General features: G+C 40.2%; 1 protein-coding gene across 1 annotated transcript; it reads right to left on the bottom strand.

Moving 5' to 3' along the window:
• Nucleotides 1-82: 82 nt before the first annotated feature.
• LOC128892664 (protein patched-like) lies at nt 83-8463 on the bottom strand (the record flags this gene model as incomplete). Its single annotated transcript, XM_054153196.1, has 5 exons — nt 83-438; nt 1329-1426; nt 5884-5953; nt 7463-7652; nt 8406-8463. Coding segments are annotated over 5 exons (714 nt in total), but the record flags the coding sequence as incomplete, so codon positions are not given.
• Nucleotides 8464-9186: the final 723 nt, after the last annotated feature.

The following is a 9186-nucleotide window of genomic DNA, read 5'->3' as shown; positions in this document are numbered from 1 at the left end:
ATTGCGATATATATATATATATATATAATTCTAACATATATATATATATATATATATAGAGAGAGAGAGAGAGGGGGGGTAGTAGTTATCAATAGGGTGTATTCCAGCAGAAAATTCGCAAAGAGACGTCGTTTTTCTTTTTAGAGTTGTAGGGCAGCGGGCCCCTTTAATCGGTCGCGAGGTTGCCGCCGACGGAAATACAAGAGACAACATGGCTTGCTTACCTGCTGGGACTTTTTGTTGGGCGCGGTTTCCGGGCATTCCGGGTCCGTTGGGTCGAGGCACGGCTTGCTCTGGTAGGCGTTCGTTATCCCTGCCCTCTTCATGTAATCCTCGAGCGTTTTGAAAGGAAACGCGAACGGCAGTTTCTTCATCTCGTCCAGCATCCACGACGGATTGAGATTCGTCCACTGAACCGGCTTGTTCGTTTGCGCCCCGCTGCCATCGAACCATAAGCGAGACGAACAAATAAATTATTTGGATCGTAACGCGTTCAACGTTTATTTCTCTTAGGGACAAAACGTCGCAGGGATACGAACGATACGCGTTCTCAACGTTTCGACTCATCCACGAGATATGGGTAATTCACCGAGCCGAACGATAATTACCTCTCCTCTAATAAATAACGGGCTTTCCGATACAATCTGCGATCAATAGGCGAAATTCTTATCCGGACGAAGGTATCGAACCAACGAAGAAAAGACGAGCGTTGGGTAAAAATCAAGGAAAAATGCAACGAGACGTCGCGTTCGTGGAACCGAAATGAAGTTCGACACTTCGTTGTGAAAACGTGACGCGAATTCGTTTTCGAAGTTCGTTAAAATTCTGAAGTATTCAAAACCTTGAGATTCGAGAATTCAGAAACTCGAAAAAATGTCGAATTCCAGAATTCTAACATGCCGAAGTTCAAACATGCTGAAACTCTACGATTTCGGAATAATACAATTCGAAAGCTCTAAGGTTCCAGAGTTTCAAGGTCTTGAAATTACGGAGTCGTTACTCGAACCACGAAAAATATCTTTGGTTCGCATATATAGTTATCGTCGAACCGGGAAGAAGCGAGATTTAAAAGTAAAAAAATCAAACAACATCCACGATCTGCAACAGCTTTTAACGTATCGACGATCGTACCGAGCAACAAAATCAGCAGATATAACGTTCGATCGCACAAAGTCTCGGTTCTTATCGATGATTCTGCTAATGGATCCGCGGGAATTTAAACGCAATCAATTTTGCGACCGAAGCAGTCCCGTTCGAGTGACGACATTCGATGCATAATACCGTGGCGATAATTTGCGATCGAATCGGATACTTTTTCTTGTACTTACGGTATGTGGACGGGGTACTCCGGTCCCAAGAGTTTACTGCCTTCCCAGAAACAGTCGAGGGGCGTAATGATGGCGCACGGTATGATACTATCGAAGATCTAAAAACAATGGTTCGGTCAACATACCTGAAGAAATGCTTTTGGTAAAATTGGTAAAATTACGCGCGGTCGATTACAGCGGAACGATCTATTATAATATCTGCCGGTCGCGAATGCGTTAATAGTTTTAATATGCAATTTTCATTTTCCTCCGAGAGGGAACGAAGAAATGATTTACTATGATTCGACGCATTTAATCATCGCGATCGGCGATGATTCCGGTCCTCCTAAGGCGGTAACGAGTAGTGCGTTCTCGGTTTCGGTTTATGATCGCTTCTCTTACACGATAATGCTTGTCGCGTTTAAAAAACACATTAAAAAAAAAAGGAGGGGATGTAGCATTCATAAACATTGGTTGATTTGATAAAGGTTTCATTCGATATAATTTAAGAAATAGATAAAAAAAAAAATGGTAACGGTAGTTTATACTCTGTATACTTACTCTGTTTTATTTACATGCATTAGTTAATGCTTACGTAACAATTACAGACTTTAGTATTAAAATGTAGATTCTCAATTCGAGTCAGTTTTAATTGAACAGATATATTAAAATTGACCTATCTGTTATATTATCATCACGCACGTACAAGATACGTGTATAAATATACTCTTTACTTAAATATCTAAAAATTAACTCGACTCAAGAGACTTTATATATTGACATTAAGATTTATCATTTTTATGTAAGTATTAATTAATGCTACATTTTTATATCAGAAGGACCGAAAATTAATCAAGATTTTATCAGCATTTATTTACGAAAGAAATCTTAAATACCAATCGACGAAATATTCCAACATTTCTTCCTAGTGTTGAACAAGTTCAATTTCCATTTGAAAAAAGTCCTTCGATTTTTCACTGAAAAACTTTTCCAAGTCGAAGACATTTTCGTCACTTTTCGGTCCTCCTAAGGCTTCCCTCTTGTCTACGTGCGAACTGCCATTTCTCTTAATCACGTATACACGTTCTAAAATTAATTATTATCGTACGTACGCACAAATCACACCGTGGTGAATCGAAACGCTCGCGTTAAATAAACGAGACGTTCGTGAATGCTACGTTCCTCATTGGACCATCTCTCCTTTTCTTCGATAGCGGACACTAACGATCGCCGTGAGGTTATTCTTGGTAGAGCGGGGCGCGTCATTCGTGGCTACCTGTGCGTTCTCGGAAACTGGAATAGGCCCGTTCCGTCGCGGTGGCATCTCGCTTTCTTTTGCGGTCCGTTTGATTTACGAATAATACAAATTTCGAACGGATGCCGGGGAACGCCGTGGCCATTTGTCGAATTGTCGTTTCGGGTCGTTGTAAAAAAACCGCGTGGCAAAATGAAATCGGGGACGGATTTGGTGTTCACGTTGACGTCTTTCTTCGGGATTTATTGGGAAAATCGAGAGGCTCCGTTCTGCATTCGACATCGTGAAAAGTGAATATTAATTTCTTTTTTGGTGATACTCTGGACGACGCTAAAATTTCTGGAGCTATCGCAATTGTCGGTAAGCGGGTGCTCGAGTTGGACTCGATGTCGAAGCAATCGTACGTTGCGTACTCGGTGACAGATACAAATTAATTGTCGCTATTAAAATCGAAATTAAGATCGAGATTAAAATTGAATGTCGAACGGAAAATTAGATGGAATCATTCAGCGAATGAAAAACAGTCATAAAGACGGTAATGGCGAGGAGGAAGAGGGGTAGAATTACGGGCAAGGTCTAAGCTAAATGGGCGGCGGTGCAATTAGCTTGGTATAATGACGGGGTATCGGCACAGCGTGTCTTCCTTATTATACGCAAATGCGAGCCAAGACCAGTAAATACCTATTTCACGAGCTCGTTGTCTTTGCATCTCCTTTTGCTTCGCTCGAGTATTCACGATCCTCTGATGTTTCTTGCTCTATGAATTCGTTAAGAGATCGGCTTCTCTATACTCTTTGCTTGGCTCTCGAATTAACTCACTGATACCTTAACGATCTAGAATATATCAAGAAAAAACCAACGATTTCGAATCGAGCAACCTTCTCCTTTTTCAAAGTCGGTGAAAAATTGAGCGTTGTCTAGAGAGTACGTAAAAAGTGCCGTTATTGCAACTTATAGTACAAATTTTATAGCTGCGCTACCGGTAGGAAATTAATTAAAAATACGTTCCAAATAAAAGAAAGTAACTTGAATAATTGTGAAGATTCATTTTTAATTTTGCGACACCCCGTCGAACCTAAATTAATCACCTCCTGTGGGTTTATAACGGTTACTTTGATATAACACAGGAGGCTCGGTAACGCTCGAAGGTTTTATGGAACAATAAATCAATCAAAATTTACGACAGACTGAATTTCTCGCAACTTAAACGCTCATAAAGCATCGCGCGTGGAACGATATTATATTTAAGGACCCAAGGAAAGGTATCCTCGGTGAAGTAACGTGCCTGCAACACTGCAACCACGCTAGCACGAACGCAATTCTGCAGTTGCATACGCGCAGGCTGCAATCGATGCATTCTTTCGTTCCCCATTATCCATGGAATCGTAAATTATCAAAGGAATTAATATCGTCATCTAGAATTTCAAATCTCTGTGAATACGCGTCGGTCTTCTTGAATTTTCTGCGAATAGTAGTCGCGTATATTTCGTGAAATATGGTCAAAAGCTTCGCGATAAAGTAGAATTTATCGCCATCGGTGGTTAATAACGAGAAGTGATGAAAATAAATAAAAATGAAAATAAATAAGAAAAATAATATGAAAGTAATCCTGAATCATTTGCAAAATGTCAAGTAAGCGATTTTCCTGTAATTTTGTATCGATTTGGAAATGAAAGATAACCGTTTCTTTTTTTTTTTTTTTTTTCTAGAGTGTTTATTCGAACGAAATTTCCACCAGCTCTGACTAAGTCCATCCCTTTCTTCATAACTACGTGAAACGATTAAAAGAAATTAAAGAAACACATGTGGCGATGCTCGGACACGTTAACTCGGTGAATCGACACGATCTCGGGAGATCAAAGCAGCGACCATGGAGAGATGATCAGTCGTTCACCGAGAGCGGGGAAAAAATTTGGAGCATAAAATTGAGTGCTCTCGAGGAACGAGAGCTCGTAACATCGCGGAAGTGGTATTCGACGCGCGGTGTCTCTGAAATGGCGTTTCCTTTTTCTTCGGATGTGCTTAGGGATGTTTTATCGCGGCCGCTCGTTAGCAACGCAAGAAACGATCGCGGCGAACGCGAGCAGACACGCACGTCTCGTTCTAATGCAAAATCGCGTTCAGTTTTTCGAGCATTGTACCGAATCGTCAATGTTTACGATGATCGACGACCCACTGGGAAATCGACGCGGCGTTCCAGAAACGGGCAAAGCTTTATTCGAACGATGAATAACGAATACAATCAACGTGTAACGATTTATTCGTAACGTTCGTTCGACTGGATAGTCGTGCTTTTATTTCTCCACTTAGGAACGTAGAATTTAGGATTGCAGTCCAAAATTTTATTCTCACTTTTATTCAACGAGGAACGGGTGGACTGTGTGTGTGTGTTTTTTTTTATTTGTTACTCGATATTCGAACCGGACGCGAGAATTTTGCCCGTCTCTACCGGGACTCGAGGAGAATAGAGAAGTACCGTAGAAACCAAGAACGTCTAGGAATGGAAACGATTCGCTTATTCTTTACGGGAATAATTTTTTGGTATCTCTTGTGAAGAAATTACGCGCTTTTATATGTATATTTAAATTTGAATATTCAAGCCTGGTCGAATGTGTACTCTTTGCGTGGATGATTAGTTAAACGAATAAGTGAATTATTGATGTTCGAAAATGCGACAGAAAGTCTAAAATTATATAAATAACTTTCTATCTTCTTTTTATGTATCAATGTTTAGTAAACGTCTTTTCTTATTTAATGTCTTTCTTCTTTTTCTCAACTTAGAAAGCTTGCAACAATCCTTCAACTTGTGGAACGTATGCAAGCACATTTACAAGTCTCACAGTTGAAAACAATCAAAATGTTCACCGAACAATAAGTTTCGTTACCATTCCTGAAAATGTTACGAAACAGGAACACAACAAAAACGACGCTATATTCTAATCAACCCTAACCTTATCTTTCGAAAATCGCACGATACTAAAATTTCAATTTACGTTCGATAAAAATAACCAAAAAAAAAAAAAAAAAAAAAAAAAAAAATTTACATTCAATAAGCTAAAGGAACTAAACGAAACACGAATCGGTTCGCAAAGGGTCGAGTATCTCGGAATCGCGAACGCGAGAAGGACTGAAAATCGCGCGTCGTAGCCATCGCTGTCCCCGCGATACCTTAACAGAAATCGAGAAGTCGCAGTGCGAGCGCGCAATAACGCGGTATCGTACTTCACGCATCGAATACGTGAATAGTTTCCAACGCGCTCGCCGATACACGCACGCGGTTACGTATCACCTACATATAAAGTAGTGGTAGTTTTAAATTACCTGGTCGATGTAGTGCATGTCGAAGTTGGGTATGTTCAGCGCGTAACACATGTCTTTCAGCCTCCACGTGCTGCAAGCGACACGGAACACATGCATTCATGAATACAAGTTTGCATCCTTTAACCCCCGTCCCGCCGATAAGCGGCTCGGAGAGGAGCTCTCCAGAAAAACTTGAAACGATGGCAGTCGCTTCTCTAAGCCGCTCCACGGGCACCTACGGGGTGTCCGCGAAGTGTGCAAGAAAATAGAACCGAGAATTGATTCGGTCGACGAAATCGATTCTCGTCCGTCGACCGATACAGCGGAATTAAAATTAATATAAAGTGGATGCTAGACATTATTTTTTCGTATTCAAAGTTTCAGAATTTTCAGAAATCTTTTTGCCGAGTATATTTCTCTCTCTCTTTTTTTTTTTTTTTAAATAAGGTGTTATGGAAACGTATTTTTCTACATCTTGGAACGAGAGATTTTGTCTGCGAGGCACTTTATTTGTGAGCATTTTATTTTTGCGTGTATAGTGTTTTTCCTCGTTTGTTATTATCCAGTTAACAGTTTTGATTTTTTTTTAAATTAGAAGTCGCTAGAAGTGTTTAGAACAACATAATAGTGGCTATATCTAACAACGTAGCTGGTTCATATTAGTAACACGGTTTACATTTTTGTTTTCAAAGGAAAGTATACATTATTTGAATAATATCTGAGCATCTAACAAAAAACGAATAACGAAATAAGTGCGTCGCGTTTGATATAAAAATGATGTACGATCGTTACGAGTGACACACTTGTTCCATAATTAATATTTTCAATTCTAATGAAAGATAAAACTATAAAGATTGTACCTAAATAAAGTGCCAAACACCTCTGCCTGTTTCGAGTAGCATATTTCCAAAGTTTCACGTTTCTATATTTTCGCAAAATACTGCAAAAAGAAATAAATGTCGCCATGGGAAAATTCCATTGACACAATCGGAGCTGTAAATTCTTAATGATCATTACGTAATGATTACTTTGACCGAGTAATTAAATAATTGCCACTATAATTACCGCGTCGTATGTAACGGTATTTACTCGACTACTACCGGTAACCCAATTACTTTTTAATAAGTACTTACAACTGCCCAGAAAGTAATTAAAAGGCGTCTCCGATCTAAAGTAGTTAAAAATACCTGAAAGTAATTGGAAGGTAATTATAACTACTCTTTTAATTACTTTCAAGTACTTGATTACTTCTTAATGACTTCTAGGTATCTTTGAATTGTTTTTTTTTTTTTAATTATTCGAAGTATCTTTGAATTATTAAAAAATCATCGAATCGCTCGGTAATTAAGAACAAGGTAACGCGTAATTGCTAAAGACGAAGTGATCGAGAATTCTTTAAATGATTATTCCAAATTGTAACGGATACGAAAGTAATCATTACTTCGGAGCTCTGGACACGGTGGTTTACAAACGACTAAAGCTACCTTTTGAAACGAAAATGGCGGAGGGTCCGTGGTAGACGACGATGGTTTTTTTCTTGCCCACTTCGCCGACGTTTCGATTCGCGTACGAAAGAATGGTTAAGGAAAAAAAGTCTTACATTTCGAACAGGTGTACGGTAACCTGCGTCGCCGCCTTCAGGATCGCTAAATGTTCCTTGAGTGCGGCAGGGTGCAAAATATTCGCCCCGGAATGCCTCGGCGTTTGGATGACGAGCTGATGCGTCGAGGCGGCTGCTTCACCCAGTTCCGTCGAGGCGTAGGTCAGCTCTTTTTGTAACCTTCCGCCTTCTGCGACCAAAAACATAATCACGACACGTGAGTTACGGATGTGGAAAAAAGAATCATCAACTCAATTTGGTCCGCCAATTTAGCCCACCTTCGTTCACGACGCTTCTTTCCGCGTTGCTCGTTTGTATCGTGTATATCGAACCTTTTTCGGGCGGATTTTGTAAAGGTACGATTCAAGGTACGATTCAACTGTCGACGAATACGAAGCACGACTTGGCTGACCAGATTGACTCGATTTCGCGAGCTTACGAGCTCGACGTAATCGTTAAATAATATTATAAACATCGGGGAAAACGTACACGGTATGGGTTATTTGAATGGTTTTGCCACTTTTTTTCGAATAAATACCGAGTTCTAGTTACTGGAATCTAATTAGGGTAAATTTACACGAAGCGGAACGATACTTAAAAATCTCATTTAGTAACGCGACGAGATCTACGTTCTTTTTGAACAACTTTTGTCTCCGTGGCATTAGAAGATCGAAAACGATTATAAAAAGGCGCAAGGTTAAGTTGCAATGCTGCAGAAACAAGCCAGTCGAAGTAATATGTAACTTAAAAAATTGATCGAAAACATAACGCAGAATTTGGTTTTTTTCGTTTTTTTTTAAGAGGGGCAAAGTATTTCGAGCGATGGCCACTCTGTGTATCTCGTCTACGTGCGCGGCTTTCGTTATTAGCGAGTAATGTTCGATTAACGCTCGGCGTAAGCTTTCGGAACACAGCTGTCTTGCTACAAACCGGAACGCGCTACCTGAGCCTTCCGGCGAGCCGGCCCAAGTTGGAGCAGTCACGAACTCCGTCGCGATTGACTGGTTGCTTTATTCGCGACTCGTGCCACTTTAAGCTTTCGGCGGCCTGGTAATGTTTATGCTCGGTACGATTCCCCGAAGAGAAACATCGGCCGTGGCCAGTGTCGTAACACACGTTTCTACGGCTTTACGGATATACCGAGAAAAATTTCTGGCAGGGTACCAATGAAAGCGTTCCCAGAAGAAGACGTGGAAATAGCTCTGTTATGGTTCGAAACGTTCGTCCCCCTCTTGGCGAAACGGGCTAACCCCATCGATCTTATTTAAAACAAGTCGTCAATGACCACCCTAAACGGTGCGCCGTGTTGAATGCAGGAAATCCAATGGAACTAGAAATACAGATAATTTACGCATTTGTCGTACGATTTAAAATAATTTGTTTAAGTGAATCAAAGGGAGAAGAAAATCTCTCGACTAATTGTTCGCTTGTTAACCGAAGTTAAATTCTTGGTTAGTTTCAACGAGAATGTATCGACGTTTTAAAATTTTAAATTTTCAGTAAATTATGCTAAATTGTAGTAGTTGGACTTTATCGTATCTTCGTGAAAGTACGGTGAATAGACTGGCGATGTTCCTCCGAGTAAAACGAGTCCAAACACGACCTAGATAGGACTACTTTTGATTATGGACGATTCATAGTTATTCAAGATATCCAAAAATGGTTCAAGTAGCGTAAAATTACAGATCGTCCGAACGAGGTCGTGTTTGGGCTCGTTTTCATCG

Source organism: Hylaeus anthracinus, unplaced genomic scaffold, assembly GCF_026225885.1.
Source record: "Hylaeus anthracinus isolate JK02 unplaced genomic scaffold, UHH_iyHylAnth1.0_haploid 13469, whole genome shotgun sequence".
NCBI lineage: Eukaryota > Metazoa > Arthropoda > Insecta > Hymenoptera > Colletidae > Hylaeus > Hylaeus anthracinus.
This window is presented reverse-complemented; position numbering and strand designations above follow the sequence as displayed.